General features: G+C 44.3%; 1 protein-coding gene across 2 annotated transcripts in view; it reads left to right on the top strand.

The window, feature by feature from the left end:
* Positions 1–14978, top strand: part of NIPAL2 (NIPA like domain containing 2) — a 72352-nt gene extending 57374 nt beyond the window's left edge. Inside the window, exons 7-11 of one of the 2 annotated variants that reach the window (XM_028534071.2) lie at positions 3299–3434; positions 5317–5405; positions 9416–9479; positions 10751–10845; positions 12202–14978. In XM_028534071.2, the coding sequence (XP_028389872.1) occupies positions 3299–3434; positions 5317–5405; positions 9416–9479; positions 10751–10845; positions 12202–12314 (497 nt within the window). In that variant the 3' untranslated portion in view covers positions 12315–14978. The remainder of the gene's footprint in view (positions 1–3298; positions 3435–5316; positions 5406–9415; positions 9480–10750; positions 10846–12201) is intronic. The other variant, XM_036031286.1, reaches the window with a different exon arrangement.
* Positions 14979–18283: the final 3305 nt, after the last annotated feature.

Below are 18283 nucleotides of genomic sequence, written 5' to 3'. Positions count from 1 at the left end.
AAGTCAGCCCAATATTTTTCCAGCAAAATGACTTTATTGGGGAACAACCAAGAATTGCAGTCTAGAACACACAGCTGTGGCGGGCCATGTGCAAGCCCCATAAGAAAGGAGAGAAGCCCTGGCTGGTGTGGCTCAGTGGCCTGAGTGCCACCCTGAGAACCAAAGGGTCACCAGTTCCACTCCCAGTCAGGGCACATACCTGGGCTGTGGGCCATGTCCCCAGTAGGGGGCACTAGAGAGACAACTGCACATTGATGTTTCTCTCCCTCTCTTTCTCCCTCCCTTCCCCTCTCTCTAAAAATAAATAAATAAAACCTTTAAAAAAAGACAGAAAGGAGAAGAAACTATTATAGAGGGGAGAGGAAGTCAGGAGGACTAATTGGATTACAAAGACGAGGAGGGCTCCCACGTGGGCTTACCTCCTTTGCTCTGAATGAGGTTTCTGTTTACTAATTTTTTTAATGGAAACAAAGCTGAGGTAAGCAGAAGAGGAGCAATTAATAAATATAAAGGGCAAGATTAATGAAACAGAAAACAGAAAAGCAATGGATTCACAAACCCAAGAATCAGTTCTTAGACAGTAAAATAGATCCTCCATAAGAAAAAAAGGGAAAAATCTCAAATCCCATAGATTAGGAATAATGCATATATATAAAATGAAGATAATATACAAACTTGAATAAATTTCTTATTTTTAAGGGAAATAACCATGGAGGAAATAGAGGAGTTGTAAAAGAGCTACATCCTAAAAAAATAACCAGGCCTAGACTTTCTCCTCCCTTCAATCTAGAAAGTAACACCTTTGAATCTTTAGGGAACATATTATTCTGATGTTTAAACTGTTTGGGGACATGAGAAGAAAGCTTTCACTTTCACTTTTAACATAATCAGTATAAATACAGATCCCAAATAGCACAAATAAAGAATACTAGAAACTAATTTCACTACTGAAAATTCATGTAAAAATCTCAAATTAAAAAAATGGAAATAGGACCCAGAACAAATACTTCATGACCAGTGGTGTTAATGAAACCAGTTCTTTTCTTTGTAACACTTGTAATAGTTTTTGCTCATACATTCTACTTAATGGCATAGAAAATGTTTAGTGGCAATGGGAAAGAGATTCCTAAGTAGTAGGTACTATATGGTTCATACGTTATAACATATATTCATGGTCAGAGACAGAAAAGTAACTACAAAAAAAATCCCAAATGTTAAAAATGACTTGGAAATGAGTGTTGAGATTACAAGGGGTTTTTGTTTTTCTTTCTAGGCTTTTCTGCATTTTCCAAATTTTCTTAAATGAACCTATATAGTTTTATAGTTTAAAAAGATGAGTTTAAAGATTATTCATAATCCCAATGCCTAGAGATAACCACTGATGATACATTGATGTAGTTTCCCCCAGGCTTTTCTCTGTGTTACACATAAGTGCTTTCTATTTTTATAGATGTGGCATCAGAATGACACTGCGTCACAATTTTGTATTTCCACCTGTCCTCATCCACCACCCTAGCCTCCCCACCCCACCCCCCAAAAAAATCTTGGAAGCACCAATCTGGAAATCACTCTCAGAGTTATAATAAATAGTGATTAATCAGTTGGTGACTATAAATGCTTTGAAAATATAATGCTTAACTAACTATAGCAACTAATAGTTTGGTTTAGCTGTTTAATTTTTTTTAAACCCAGTCTTGTTTTTATTTTGTGTTTAAGTATAATTCAACATCAGCCAGTGATTGAACTGGATGAATTTTTTTAAAATTAGATGACTTGAAAAGCCTTTGCAATCCCGAGAGTCCGAGGCTCAGAGAACAGTGCGTTCAACTGCTTCTCCGTGAATGACGCCCTTGGGAAGCCAAGCTGTGCAGATGGCCAGGCCGTGACCACACTGGCTCTGAGCACAAGCAAAGTGTTGAGAGGCAAGCAGGGCCCCTCCAGAGCTGGCCTTACAGACTTCGACCATCAAGTGACACACATCTCGATAGATACTTACACTGCTGGATTCACTGAGATATGACTGTTGTCATATCTGTAGAAAGTTTGTACAAGGATCAGGTCAAAGACATTTAAAGTGAAGAGGTACCCGGCAGCACGGGCCTCTTTGTTCAGATTGGGGGTTTGCTTTTAAATGTATCGCCAGGTCCCTTCGATGAACTACAACTTCTAAAAGAAAGAAAAATGCCTGATTTGTAAATGTGCCCTCGTACCCCTCACATTAAAGTATATTTTCAGTTTTTGGAAAAGGAGATTATTGAACACTTTTCCTGGATGCAGTGCTTCACCTGCTATTTAATGCACACACGTAATACCTTTTCAAAAGCTAAAAGGAATAAGGTTCACATATTATAACTAGATATCAACAGCAACACAAATAGTGTTTCTTTCACATTGCCTTTGACTTCTTTTGATTTCATGTAAAAATTATTTCTTAATTTTTCTGTAGGGTTCAGCTCATTTAGGGAATTATAGGTAACAGTCATTGTAAGGGACCTAGGACAGAATGAAAACCCTGTCTCCTTCCTACAGAAACATGGTGTTTCCAGAAAATACTTCATTGTTTTCATATTGCTATAACCTTTTCAAGTCACGTTTTCTTCACTGCTATTTGGAACCAAAGAAAAATTTTCCCACAGGGGATAGGTTCCCCTTGAGCGTAGAAAATGGGTAGGCATGCTTATGTAAATCTGAGATTTACGGTTGACTCTGAGAGCTGAATTTTCAGCTCTGGTCCTGCTTCCTATTAGTGTCTTCTTCAAAAACTATTTTAATAAAACTTCCAGGCATTTATTAACAAAAGGTTCATACACAGACTAAGCACAACTCTTAGTAAACTCCCAGAGTGAGTTGCTTTTCACTCTCCAGTCTTCTCCTCTATTTGGCTTTAAGTTTCTTCAAGATGGTTAATAGTGATTTTCCCATTAATGTCACATGGACAATCTGATCTTATCTCCTCCCTTCCTTGTTTTCTCCTTTCCCATCTACTAGTAATTATAACCTCTGTAGCATCTTTTCAACAGTTCGGGCTGGGAAATAAGCACCTTGCTCCAGAGATAAAAAGCACACAGTCACACAGCAGACCTTGAGCTGATATAAGCAGATCTGAAGTCCGGCCCGGCTGGAGCAGCAGGGCCACGGCTCAGCTGGCGCCACGTCCTACCCGGCACCTCCCACAGCACAGTCTTCATGCTTAATGCATGATCGGGGTATTCACTACTCTACCATGTCAACCTAAGATTTGTATGTGTAACTCTATCTAAGGTATGTATTTTATTGTGTTCTCTGTTTTCTTTTCCAGCCTCATTGACTGTTATCTCAGTAAAAGCTGTCTCAGGCATGATCACTTTTTCTGTGACGGATAAAATGCAACTAACTTATCCCATCTTCTATATAATGTTTATCATCATGATAGCATCTTGTGTTTTCCAAGTCAAGTAAGTTAGCTTCTATATCCGCACCAATCTTTCAACATTCCTGTGCTTCCCTGAACATTAATCTTTATTGGCTTCAGATGATAATCAAAATTAGATGCAACTGATTTCGAAGGGTGAAGGGTCTGCAGCTTATCCTCAGCTAACATGCCTTGCGATATCCTTCACGTCCAATAAGAAGTTTTTACCAAGCATTGCCTTCACATCTTGTGAGTTCTAAAGTGCAACCATAATCTAGCTAAGTGCACTTTGATACTTTCCTGATGCTCTTCTGCTTGTAATTAATATCCATCGTGCATAGGCTGTCATTAGCAATAAATCAAAGGGGCAGGTCCACATCCAGGATTTCATTCTAAGTATAGGAAATACATGAACCCTTCACCTTCACTTCTTAGCTCATGCTCATTAATTGCCCAGGGATGGACAAAACCAGACGTTTGGCCGGGAGGGAAATCCTTTCCCCAGAACTTCACATCTTTGGCCAGAATTTGCTTCATACCCAAGAGATTGTGGAATGATTGTTTTATGTTTCCCTTGGGGCCAAATCGTGGTGACATGGAACATGTTTAATTTCTGCCCTTTTCTCCCCCCACCTCCATCCGCCCCAATCGCTTCCCCTCCATTTCACTTCGTGAATATGCCTTTGCCTTCTAGGAGCTCTTGAGTCGACCAGAAGGTTTTCTGCTTACCCCAAGGTGCTCTGCAAAACCACCGTCCCAGTGCCAGCTAGGAAGTCAGCGCCCAGGCTCAGGAAGAGAGTGGTTTCTTCCTTAGGAGTAAAGTCTAATGGTCAGGGGCCGGCTCGAGGCCCTGTGATGCGGAGTGTGGGGAACTGCAGGAGAAACCCAGTGTTTCGTCACTGTTTCCTTTGTCGTTTCCTTGTAGGACTGAGTGTGTTTCTAGTACTCAAATCTTGCCATTTGTCTCATCTCTCTCTTCTTCTGAATTAATCGGCACTGCTGTACTACCTTTTAGAATTCGGTGATTAGTGTCACCATGTTTAAACTATGCGTTGTGAATTTAAAAGGCAAATGCAGTTGAAGACAAACTGCATCCTTCTCACCCTTGTTTCCGTCCCTGCCTTCTTCACACCGGAGCTCTGTGAACACACTACCGCTGTAGGGCTGTGGGCTGCAGTCCGTTAAAGTTACCTGAGGAAGTTCGTTTGCACACATATATATACATCTATGTGTACACACATGCACATGTGTGCGTGCGCACACAGGAACACCTGGCTGTGCCCACAAGAATTGTTCTCAGTTGCTCAACAACAGGACCTGAGCCTCAGTGCTGTTTGAAGCTGCCCGGGTGGTGCCAGTGCAGTGCACTGCTTTAGAAAAGGTTCTGGTCCCTGACCGGGCAGCACAGCGCAGTTGTGGGAACCTGAGTTATGTTGGTGGCCAAAGTGAGAAGCTGAGTTCCCACATGTGCTCCACAGCTGGAGTCCTAGGCATTGTTTTTGAAACATTAAACATTCCCTTACTTCTCCATCTTCTTTCTTGGCACGTGGCATGTCAATGCATAGCTATGCTATTCCCCAGATATGATATTTAACAGATTCTAGGGTCTATCGTAATGAATCAGCCCCAGTGTGATACCGGTCCAGCAGCTTGAATTGCTTCCAACTCAAACTTCTGTGGCCTCGGAATATGATTAATTGCTTTTCATTGTTACTGTTGTTGGTTTAAACAGACCATAAAACCTGACATCTGATCTCATACATCAGATGCATATAAGCTATGACTGCTGATTGGAAATGCCCTTTTACTGCACTTCCTTTCCCTTTGTAGTTGTAGCTGAAGAACACGCACTTCTTGATGTTATTGTTAACTTATTGCCGAGCATCTCTTAAAGCCAGAGTTTCAGTAAGTGCCTTCTACTCTAGGTTCCTAAATCAAGCCACAAGACTCTACAATACAGCGATCGTGGTGCCAGTTAACCATGTCTTCTTCACAACCAGTGCCATCATTACAGGTGAGTTTTGGCTCTCTGTGCATAGGTGTTCTGCCCCCACAACAAGCATACTGAGAAAAATCAAGGAAGCCTTAGGCTGTGGGGATCTGTGTAGCCCACCTCCTCCAGCCTCCACCCAGTGTCTGAGTCTCCTCCGGAACAGCCTCTGAGTCTCCTCCGGAACAGTTTTTCTGCTTTGTGCGAAGGCTCCCCAGTGCTCCCTGCCTCCTGAGACAGCTCAGTCCCGTTTTAGATTACTCTAGTTATTTGGAGGGCTCTAATTATTAGAAAGCGTTTCCTTATATTGGACTGAAATTAGCCTCCCTGTGAATTCAAGACACTCATCTTAGTTCTGCTCTCCAGAGTCTCCTCCCTGCCAGCCCCTGTGATCATCAAAGCAGCTGGAGCATCCTCTCGTGCTTGTCTTCGGTCCAGACGCCCCCGGTTCCATGACTCTTCCCTCCGCGGCCCTCACCGCTTTGATCAGAGAGTGGGATCCCCAGCTGAAGGCAGTGACCCAGGGAAGGCCAGACAGATGAGGACAGAAGCTACTACTTTTGCTGTTCTGGCCTCTGTTTTTCTACTATTGCATTCTTTTATTGTTATGGGCAATTTTTTAAATATATCAGATACAATAGTGTTTAAAACAAAAGCATGAAATTGAAACTTGGTCCAAACCAAACTACAGTAGATTTAGGTATATTCCTCCTAAGTTTCATACTGGTCCACCCTAGTTCTTTGGCATACTGGATAAATTCACCACCTTCCCATATTGAGACTTCACGTCCTATTGCAAAATTTATGTATTTTGGAGATAATTAGGGATTATCTGTTGCCTAATTGGTTTGTCTTCATTATTTCATTGCAAACAATGTGACTGACTGCCAGTAGGAACTTTTAAAAAGTATTTAATACCTTTTCTGTTTCCCAAAATCAAACCATTCTTTTAAAGAGAAAGAGTATATCTCAGGACATCTGAGTTTTTAACATTTTACGCTTGTTGACAACAGAAAGAAAAATTTGCACACTTGTGTGCCCTAGAATTATTAGAAAAGAAACAAGGTCGAGAAGAGTTACAGGCATGACACACAGCTACTGATTAATACCGATGTGCTCAAGGCATGTAAGGATGGAGTTTCCCTCAAAAGAAGCTCCAGTGGGAGCATCCACAGGGCTGGATCTCAGGACTCAGTGCACAGATGCACCGATGGGTCAGGGAGGGCGGGGCTTTCTGGGGGATAAGAGCTCATGCGATGCTGCCCAAGTGCTGGATGCAGGTGGAGCTTCTTGACCTGCTTCTGTCTGTCTCCACCGAAAAGCACGGCTTGAAGTTAAAATCAGAATGAGACACCATATTTTGCCTACTAAATTGGTAAAATTTTTGGTTTTTCTCTTTTCATCGCAATAACCAAGCTGACGTGGCTGCAGTGTCACTGGCATTCTTGTCAGGCTTTGGGTGGCATGGCACCACCTCACTGGAACCGAGTTTCATAGTTTTTATCAAGAACCTTAAAAATGTTTCTACCCTTCGATCCAATGCCTCTACAACAACAACAAACAACAACAACAAACAAATAACCCAATTAAAATATAGGCGAAGGACTTGAATAGACATTTCTCCAAAGATGTACAAATGGCCAGCAAGCACATGTGACGACACTCTGCATCACTACTCCTTAGGAAATGCAGACCAAACCCACGAGGAGATGCTACCTTATATCTATTAGGATGGCCACTAGAAAAGGAAAACACAGAAAATAACAAGTGTTGGTGAGGATGTAGAAAAATTGTAACCCTTATGCACTGTTGGTGGCAATGCAAAATGCAGTAGCCACTCAGCAATTTGGGTATATGTTCAAAAGAAGCGAAGGCAGGGTCTCGACAGATGTTTGTGCACCTAGGTTCATAGCAGCATCAGTCACAGTAGCCAAAAGGCAGAAGCAACCCAGGTGTCCATAGGCAGATGAAGGGACAAAGAAAACAGAGCCTATACATACAATGAAATTTGAAATATGTATATACCAGCCTCAAAAACGAAGGAAATTCTAACACATGCTACAACATAGATAAACCTGGAGGACATTGTGCTAAGAGAAATAAGGCAGTCAGGAAATGATAAGTACTATATGATTCCACCTGTATGCAGTATCTGGAGTAGTCAGACTTATAAAAACAGGAAGTAAAACGTGGTTGTCAGAGGCTGGGGGGAGGAACTGAGGAGCCGTTGTCCAATACACACAGAGTTGCAGTTTTGCAAGATGAGAAGGTCCTGGAGATTGGTTACAATACACATCAGTGCGAATATATTTAACATAACTGAACGGTACACTTAAAAATGGTTAGAATGGCAAATGTTATGGTATGTGCATTATACTATAATTCTAAAAGAAAAGAAAATGTTCTCTTTAGGAATTCCATGTGAAGCTACAACAACAAAAATCCTAAAATACTGGGGAAAAAAATATGTGCAAAGTAGTTTATTTCTATATACTAAAGCAAAAGCCAAAAACAATTTAAAATACCCATAGGGAAATGAGTAGTATGGCACATCAGCTTACTAAATAACATGGAATCATAAAAATTTTTGCAAGGAAGCGTGTAATAATGTTTCCGAAATGTTCATTCAACAAATATCCATCAGAACAGGATGTGGCTTCTTCCAATAAGAAGTTTATTCACTAGGTGAACAGATAGGCTTCGGACTAGGACTCTGTCTCGTCTTCGTGGTGTCTGTGGCACCAGGAACAGGGGCTGGTGCCCAAGACTCTCAGTAAGTATTTGTCAGCCAGCTAGCAGGGCTGCCATCCCACACACAAAGATTTAATTTCAGATAATACATAATTTAGAGATATCTTGTTTAATAAAAACTCTAGGAAAGCTTTGGGGTCTTAGGCCAGGAAGAAATCACGGAGGCCATCAAGGAGAGAAGAAAAGCTCACACGCGTGTGTTCCTTTACCCGAAAGGGAAGAGCAGGAAAAGGAGATGGGGGAGGGGCTGGTAGTGAGTCGTGGAGCGCGGGGAGCGCCTCAGATGCTCCACTGTCCTCCAGTGCCTGAGCGAGCTGGTGGCCAGCCTGGCAGACTGCAGGGCATTGCCAGAAGTGACAGCACGGGCAGCAGCTGGCCCCAAGCACGAGTTCTGTGTCAGAGGCCCCGGGCTGCACCCAGACTCCCAGGTCAGGCTTGCTGACCCCTGGCCACAAACTGTAGGTGGGAAATGTCACTAGGGTTTTGTTTCCTTGCATGTGCCAGTTGGACATATCCTTGCCTGAGTAAGAAATTTCTCCTTGAAAAAGATATATTAAAGTGTACTGATTTTATAATAATGATACTTAACGTTATATATAAAGTCTACAAATCTATGTTTTCTTTGAAATCATTAGAATGTAACTATGGCATGTAAGTATTTTTAAACTAAGCTACTGACTGTGCGCTTTAAGGGTAACTAACTATACTTTAAAAAAATACAGTAGTTTCCCCTTACTGCTGGGGTTATGTTCCAAGACCCCCATTGGATGCTAAAACCGTGGACAATAGCAAAACCCATAGATACTGTTTTTTCCTGCGTGTATGTATCTTTTCACTTAGAAGGGAGCATTTTACGGCTTCCTGTTGGCATATCTGAATTGCCAGCATCACTACTCTCGAGCTGTGGGGCCACTGTTCAGTAAAACAAGGGTCACTGAACACAAGCCCTGAGACACCCAGCAGTAAGTCTCAGAGCCGAGGTGGCTGCTAAGTCACGGGCAGGGAACAGAAGAGCCACACGTGCTTCACGGAGGGGCTACTCACGTCCCCGGCTGCAGGGTTGTGTCCCGCAACTCGGACCAGCACAACGCAAAACTTATGAACTGTTTATTTCTGGGATTTTTCATTGAATGCTTTTGGACCAAAGTTGACCGCGGGTAACTGGAACCACAGAAAGCAAAACCCAGGAGAAAGAGCGTCTCCTATATTAACAAAATTTGGAAAACAGTGTGTAGGTATTGGAAACAAGCTAAAATTCATTTTGTCTTTAATTCTTGTTAAAGGTATCATCTTTTACAAAGAATTCCTTGGTGCAGCTTTTCTCACTATATTTATATATATTTTGGGGTGAGTAAATGTCCCAGAGGTAAGTGAGATATATGAAATCCTATTACTTTTATGTAGGATTTTTGGCATTGTACCTGAGGCATAAAAAATTGGAAAATAATATGAGAAACAACTGTTTCCTGAGCTCCTAAAGGAAACATTTTTCTTTTTTTTTATTTTTTTTTATTTTATTTTAATCATTGTTCAAATACAGTTTTCTCCTTTTTACTCCCAGTCCAGCCCCCTTCCCACCCCTCCCCACTTCCCTCCCATTACCACCCTCCCCCTAGTTTTGACCATGTGTCCTTTAAGTTTGAAAGGAAACATTTTTCAATTTAACACCCTATGCAAGATTCAGTGTCTTTCACTTTGTGATTTAGGTGTCTATCTGAAGGTCTGAAACACTGGAGATTTTTCCGTTCCAGCCAAGATGAACACTGGCTCTGTAGCTACTCTGTGATCCTTTCATACTATATCGGACCTGTCTTGCCCTTGGGAACCCCTAGGTCAGATCTCAATCAGGGAACTGTGGAGACCTCTAGGATCCCCTAGAGTGAAAGGCCAAGACAGGCAGGTCTAGCTCTGGACCTAATAACACCAGATTGTGGCATCCCTTTTCAGGGTGTGGCTGCCCAGCTTTAACACTTCGTTGCTGGACGTTGTTGCCGACATCCTGGCAGAGGATACAACTTCGAGGGCGCATTGCCACTCTATAGGATCTCCCGTGGGTTCCAAAGGGCACCCCACTAATGCTTCGCCGCTTCTCGACCTGGTGTTCTGTGTGACCACTGACTGTTACGCAAACTTGAGCCCAGACCACTTTCAGCACAGAAAAACGTTTATCTCGAACATTCAGTTTCATAAGATATTTGGACAAGGCGAACCTTCTGGGATCTGGAAACTGTGACTATTCTTATGGCCAAGGACAACTGAATTTCTTAGAAAATTAAAGAATAAATTATTTTTTTTTTGCATGTGTTGCATGCCAGTACTGGGTCTGGGCATGCACGGAGAGAACATGAGACTGAATGTCTACCCAAAGGGTGTAGAGCCTGAATTAGCCTCCAGATGGTGAAAGCCTGGAGCAGAGACTTGTTGGCAGCGCTCCAGGTCTTGGTTTTGAGGACAAATATTACTGGCTGCAGCAATTAAGACAAGTTTTAGGCAGCTTACCATGAGAAACAGGAAGAACAAAACCAAAGGAATTCGTGTCATCACGTAGACTAATACCATGCTCAGTTACTGAATACCGTGAGTCGTTTCAATGTCCTCTATTACTATTATTCTCACAGGTGTTTGCTGTCATTCCTTGGTGTGTTTTTGGTCACAAGAAATCGAGAAAAGGAACTTCTGCCACAGTCTTACATTGATTTTGGAAATATTCCTGGTAAAACTATATATTCTTTCATTTACAATAGAAAATCTCGTCCTCATAAGTTAATAATTGCTAGTATTATTTTGGATGTATAAATTAATACAAAATATAGTTCTTTTCTTCAAAAAAGCGTACATTTCATGATACTACCAGAGGCGGTGTTGTAACTATGAGTATCAGTAATCATTTCGTCGAATGTCAGGTTTGCTCAGAGCACTGAGGATGTGAAAGAGCAGACCCTGTCTTCTGGATCTGCGTGATGTTGGGGGTTTCCCCTTTGAGTTTCCTTAAGTTGGAAAAGAGGAGAAAAGGAGTAGGGAATGGCCACCCGCAGCAGCCCGGATGCTCGGAGAGCTTTGGAGGGGGTATCTCAAGACCAAGGCCAGGCTGCTAAGGAACGCGGTTCCCGGGAAGACTGCGGTGGCCTGTGCACTGTGGGGCCAGGTGTGGTGTGCTTCCCAGACACCTGAACATATGCAGCTCCCTCCCCTCCCCCCTCATTCATCCTTATCTGTTTGATGTGCGCCATCTTTCCGGTTAGTTCTCAAATGTCACCGAGAGTCAGTCGCTTTAGCCATACAGATGACAGAAGCGACATCCAGAGCAGAGGAAATGCTCCACTGTGTCCTCCCCACCTCCCCTGCTGCCACCCTCCACCATCTCCAGCTTTGCGGGAGTTTGGGGTGACCTGTAGGTTTCCGGTCAGTGTCCTCCAGCATTCTGTTGGGGCCAAGCCTCTGAAGAAGAAAGCATGAGCACCTCCGCCCTGTGTCTGAGAAAACGCAGCCCCGTGAGCTCTGTGTCCCCTTTCCCACTCGAGCCGTCTCGACCAGCTGAGAGCGTTCAGGGCAAGAACTGGTGTTTGTGGCGAGGGAATGTGTTATAGATGGCTTCTGTGGGTAGAGGTTCTTAGGTAGGAAACACAGTTTACTTGTTGTTCACTCTCTTTTTCATTTCACAAAGCCCCACCCACAAGATCAGGAATAGCTTTAGAAGCCACTATGAAAGGCTGTTTTTCTATGTTGTTAGGTACATTGGACACAACAGCACACTGGGGAGAAGGCTCTGGAGACGAGCAGATGCTTCACGTTAACCTCCCAACTGGCCTGGCCTGATTTCCCGGCCCAGCAGGGCCGGCCCTGTGGCTGGGGTGCCGCTCTCTCAGGCGGTGCGTGATCACACATAAAGGGACGTGGAATTCCGAGGGCCTTCTCTTCCCTGGCATTTTTCTCTTCTGTTTAAAGGGTGACCACATAGCATCAAAAAGAGGGATACAATATGGCCTAGATCGAGGAGAAATTATTAAAACATATTCTTCTCTGAGAGCTCAAAGATTTTTTTTTGCATGTGTGATTATTATCTCCACAGGGAAACAAACGCTGGATAAAATACAACCAGATCCAAACGGCTTATCCTATGGAACGCTGCCTGATGGAAGTGACTCGACACAGAGCCAAAGTGGAGAGAAGAAAGAGGCCTGAAACGCCGAGAGGGGCGGCTGCGGGCCGCCACCCGATACCACCTCCTTAAGAAATTGCACATGTTCCGTTTGTGGCAGCAGCTATTCATCGCTGACATGAGCTAGCACGAGCCCCAGCCCCAGGCCCCGCCTCCATCTCTCTGCACACTCGGGCCTTCCTAAGCCCTGACAGTCTCATGTGCTCATGGAACGCAGCTCGAAGTGCGCCCCGAGTCACGGGCCTCTCCCTGGTGACCGTGTGACGGCTACGTCTTCATTACAGCCTGGCTTCCCGCGCAGGAACGCCACACAGAAACGCGCACCCACGACTTGGCCGCAGAACACATGGGCTGCTTTCCCCGCAGGGCTGTGGTGGCAGTTGCTTGGCTTTAAAGAGACACTTCACCCCACAGCCTTACTCCTGAACAAAGGTTTGGGAGCATTCCTTTTTGAAACTCTTAACCGAGGTTCCTAAATAAGAGCAGTGAGTCATCTGTTTTGAAAACCAGCCCTACCTGTAGCTCTCCTTTACAAATTAAGGGTGTCTTTAAAATTAGAATTTGTAAGTGGCATTCTGTGACGGGGCATACCAAAACTAAAAGACCTTGGCTGGTGGACTTTTTAAGCAAGAGAAAATTTAAGAACCAGGGCCAATTTTTTAAAATAAAAGTACAGAATGATGGCATTTCTTCAGCTGTGAGGTCCTATTTACCTTCACTGAAACTGAAGGAAAAAATTAATATTCTATGCCTTCATTTGTTTAGCTGTTAAAATTTGTCAAGTGGGTTTATATGTTGTAACTCTTAACATGTCTCAAAAATCATACTTAAATTCTTGCTGGTATTTTCACTAACACACTGTTGCTCCCCTAAGTCATTATTTCAAGCCTTATACATTCGCCCAGGCCAAAGGGATGATTAGAGAGAATTGGATTCCAGCCATTTAAACCTCAGACAAAGCTACAGCCAGGCGGCCCATCCACCCACCCGCGCCTGGAGAGGAAGCCCTGGGCTCCTGTGCCCTGAGTGGCTTTTCTGTTGCCGCGAGTCACAACCTGCTGAGATAACATTTGCACAATCACCCATTACTTATGATCTACCTAATATTTCAATGAGAAGAAAAGAGTTAACCTTCCTTGTAGCCATAAGCAATAAGCCCTGTGCTTCATTAAGGACTTTCGGAAACCTTCAGGTCACTTCTGATGAGTCTGTACAATGAGGTTCCAGGTTCCAGACAATTGTTTTTGCATTTGTGCAGGGTGTTGAACTCAGACCCATAGAGACTATAATCTTAATCATTGCAGGCCTTTTAGCTTTGTTCTTTGTCATACCCCACGCTCCTGATCAGACCAACCAAACCTGGCCACAAAGGCAGGATTCGAATCCATCTCCGATGTATGCATAATGACTTAGAGCCCATGTCTGGCTTTGGGACTCCTGGTAAGAATTCCGACCATTGCGGAATGTGTTCCATTAATTCAAATAAAACAGTCATAATTTATGGCATGTTTTTCTGAATTGGTCCAACATGTTGGCCCAGGAAGGCTCAGCTAAGAAATGTGTCCGGTGTCTTAAACTACAGATTTCTGGTGACTCTTAAGACTGGTTCAAAGATTGGGAAAATAATGAGACCAAAGAGTTTGACTTAAAGCAGGAATGTATTTATAGCTACAGCACATGGTTTTGAGCTTTGGAGAATTTTGCACAGACGCAAGCACAATACCAATACTTTAGTGATCACCCATACTTGCATCTTTTTAAGAGTTTTGAAAAAAAACATTGACTTATGCACCTTTAAGCCATGTAGCAATGCCTTAGAAGTTCAGGTAACATAGAAACTGTTTTCAGGCTGAATGTTACTTTCCATATTGCTGCTCCAAAATAAGGTGAATAGGAATTTTAGCTGTGCTGGGCTGTAAAGATTTTTTAAATTACACAGTGCATGACAACCACCAAAGCCAACCCAGCCCTTCTTTTGGCATCATGAATGGGGGACCTTCAGCCAGCACTTGACTCATCTGACTATGTGTCTAGACCAAGGGTCTGCAAAACTTTTCCTTTAATGACCCAGAGAGAAAATGTTTTGGGTCTGTAGGCCATACAGTGTCTCCACTACCCCACTCTGCCGTTGTTGCATGAAAGCAGCCACAGGCAATGTGTAACGGGTGAGCCTGGCTGTGCCAGTAAAACCTTATTTACAAAAGCAGGTGGCCTGTCCGCGGGCTGTAGCCAGCAAACCCCTGGTCTAGACTCCCCCGCCCTTGCTACGCAGCTTCGTTCTTGTTCCTTGGGCACCCGAGAGCTTAAAAAGCCACAGTTCATGTTCGTGACAAACCAAATACCGTGGGAGTGTAGAACCACATCTTGACATTTACGTCAGGATCCTTTTGCTTCTAGAGGATACAAATGGTGGCCACGACTTCACTGCTGGTGCCAGAGTTCCTCTCTGAAAGGCAGTGGTCCTTCTGTGAGTACTACTGCCTCCCTGGAAGAGTCTCTCCAGTCCCACACGCCCACTCAATAATAGCTTCAGAAATGGCTCGGAGTTGCCTCTCATGTAATAGATTAAGCAGAAGTCTTTACCATCTGGCTGTTTTCAGTTTAAATGTCTTCTTGCCTTATAATACTTTCGCTACCTTGAATCACCTGGAAAAAAAAAATGCAATAAAAAACTTCTCAAGCAGTGACTCAGAAGGTATTTTTCAACACCCCCTCCCACCTCCACGAGCTCCTGGAGAGCCTATTTCATGGCAGAGAAGGAAGGGGAAGAAAACAGATTTCCTAGGTTAGTGCAATTTAGTGCTATTGAAGAGTCACAGCGCAGTGCACGAGTCTGGCTCCGAAAGGAGCAGGTGCAGCAGGGGACATGGCTCAGTGGATAGAAACCCTGAGCCAGATCCCCGAAGCCAAGAGCCCTCTCTCTGCTTCTTGCTTCCAAGCACACAGCTCATCCAGGAATGGTGGTGACTCTACACGTTCGGCCACAGCGAAAACTGCTTCGTGCTCGCCAATTTAATAGTGATATTATGGACATAAATAGAGTAGTTACTAAAATCAACTTTCCCAGTACCCTTCCAGACCGCTTTTCTTAAATTCTGTGGATGGTTAGAGAGGCAGTCCTTGAACAGGGCAAGTAACTGCAAACCCAATACATGTGTCTGGCACCAGTGAAAACGAGTGCTTTAGTGCGATTGCTAGAAAAACGCACATTTTGAGCTTTTGGGACCAAGATCTCAGAATCAAACCTAACATGATGGTATGGGGAATTTAGAAGCTGTTTCAAATCGTTACACTCATCAGTAGTCTGGCTCTTACAGTCATCTTGAAGTAAAGAAAATAAAATTCCACACGTACACAGTTTCCATGCAACTATATACCTGCCTTGGACTACTCTACATAGTGTTTTAGCAATTGTGGTAGATGCAGGGAAAAGCCTTCCCATCCAGGAATTCTTGAGTCTGTCCCCTTTCTCACCAGCCCCAGGGTACCACACACATGCTGTCCTGTGCCAGAAGAGCAAATCAGTTCCAGGATCTGTGGCCTGTCCAAGGACATGTATTTTTGCTAGAAAGGGAGGAAACTCCGCCTTCAATGTTGGTCCTTATTGAGAATTAATGAGACCCAACCACAATGTAAAAGAGGCGTATCAATCCCAACTTCAAAGAAATATGTTTCAGGGTGCACCCACCTGGGCCAGATGCTGCCAACAGTTTCATGGAGTTCCAGGCAAGAGGCAAGATAGTCTCCGAGTTCTAGGAAAGAATCTCCTTCCCAGGGCGCTGGCAAGCGCGTAACCGAGAAGGGGCCCAGCTGTTCCTGATGGGACCAGCATGCGTGGACCGAAGCCACTTTGCACATTTGAGCTGCTGCTCTCCAGACGCGAGCTAATCCTCCCAGCGTGCACGCATCCCGCTTTTGGAGCCTTTTCCTTCATGGTTCTAATTTGAAAACCAACCTCAGCAATTTACTGAGGCTTGGGCTCTACTCCCTCCATCCAAAGCACCTCACCTAAACCCTCTAAACACTGAACACGAACAAGGAAATGAATCAGCTCAAGAACTCTCGATCCAGGGACGCGAAGCTTGAGTGGTTTTGCCCGATTATAGACCACTAACCCAATTACCACATGCCTCCAACTTAGCACATGGTCATTAATTCACTCAGACATAATTGATCACATACTATTTTCAGTGTAATGTGCTTACAGTTATTAGGGATATAAAAATGAATTAGACGTGAAGACCAGCTCTTCAGGAACTCGGTGTCTGATCAGAGAAATGGCAGCTTTCATTTATTGGTCCCTTGCTGTGTGCCAGGCATGGGGCAGAGTCTTTTCGCTGCGCTACTCACTTAATCCAGGCAATTTCTCTATCAGCAAGGTCATTATCCCTACTTTACAGATTTAAAAACCAGGGTGGGAACTAGGGTCAGGCAACAGGGGCACCTAGGGCACAAAATTTAAGGAAGCTCATGGAAATCTCACTGTTGGTGAGAAGGCTGATCCTGCAGTTTCAGGGCCTGAGAGTGAAAGCCTCCTTAAATTTTGTGGTGCCTCATTGCATTCTGGCCCTGCAGGTGACTTGGCCAGTGCCATTCAGCTGGCAAGTGACAGAGCTGGGATTTGAACCCAGGACTTCTAACTCTGCAATCCACACTCTCACTGCTGGTACCAACATATCTAAACTGCACAACAGAACAACAAAGGTGCCTTAAGAGACTTGAATCAAGGGCATGGGAACCCACAAAGGGGAAAGGTCACTTTTGACTAGGGGACGTCTTTAAGGGAATTGGGAATGATAGTGAAATAAATATTGCCCACCTTCCACAAAACGTATGTCTACCACCTAACCCCCAGAACCTGTAAATGTGACTTTATTTGGAAAAAGCATCTTTGCAGATGTAACTGAGTTAAGGATCTTGAGACAGATAGCATCCTGAATTACCTGGGTGGCCCCTAAATTCAATGTCAAGTGTCCTCGTAAGAGACAGAAGAGGAAACAGTACAAACACACAGAGGAGGACGCGACTGGAGACTGAGCTGTGAAGGTATAGCCAGGAATGCCTGGAGCCGCCAGGCCTGGAAGGCAGATCCTTCTCGCCCAGAGCCTCTGGAGGGGGCGCCACCCAGCCGACACCTGATTGCAGGCTTCTATTCTCCAGAACCGCAAGAGAGTAAGTTTCCGTTGCTTCAAGCCTGCATTGGTAGCACTTCGCTGCAGCAGGCCCAGGGCCGGAATACAGGTTGAACTGGAAGCACATGTAGAATCTGGACAGGGAAGGCAGCCCAGGAGCAACAGGGGAATTGAACATCTCAAAGGAAGCTTAGGAAACATGTGTATCGTGAGCCCTATGAGAAGGAAGACAACTCCTAGGATGAGAAAGGCAGCTGAAAAGACCTTGAGCGGCCAGCCCTGACCTAGACTCCTTTTTGGGAGGTAAATAATGCCATCAGGGTGACGGTTGGGGCTAAGGGCACCATCGGTGTCTTTTCAAAAACTCGCCCTATCAGAATCGAATGATATCTGCCTTGTATCTTTCTTAGCCATTCGCTATCAATATTAGGTGGCACAATAAAAGGTCAACCAGTAACAGCGGAATTTGAGTTCTGCCTTTGAGGTGCATCATGTCCTACGAGAAATGTCCAAATGTAGCAGGGCCCTGGGCTAGACAGTGACTGCTGGGATGGCCTTGGGAAGAAGAGCTTTGTGCAGGGAAGGAAGGGCGTGCTGGCCACCCAGAGCCGTGCTCTCTGGAACCTGAGCTGGGAGACGGGAGGGAGTCAGGGCCGAGGAGTAACAGCTGTAGCTGGACGGCTCAGAGAGGTGGGACGGGAGAAGGGGACAGCTAAGGCCTGAGCAGGCCACGTTAGTAGTGAACTGAAGTTACGAGGAACAAGAAATCGTGATGTTAAAGAGCGAAGAGCCCAGGGCAGAGGAAGGGGACGTGAGCAGATACTTCAGAGGAGCAGAGACTCGGTTGGAGAGGGCCTGAC

The sequence above is a fragment of the Phyllostomus discolor genome, chromosome 7 (assembly GCF_004126475.2).
Source record: "Phyllostomus discolor isolate MPI-MPIP mPhyDis1 chromosome 7, mPhyDis1.pri.v3, whole genome shotgun sequence".
In the NCBI taxonomy this organism is placed as follows: domain Eukaryota; kingdom Metazoa; phylum Chordata; class Mammalia; order Chiroptera; family Phyllostomidae; genus Phyllostomus; species Phyllostomus discolor.
This window is presented reverse-complemented; position numbering and strand designations above follow the sequence as displayed.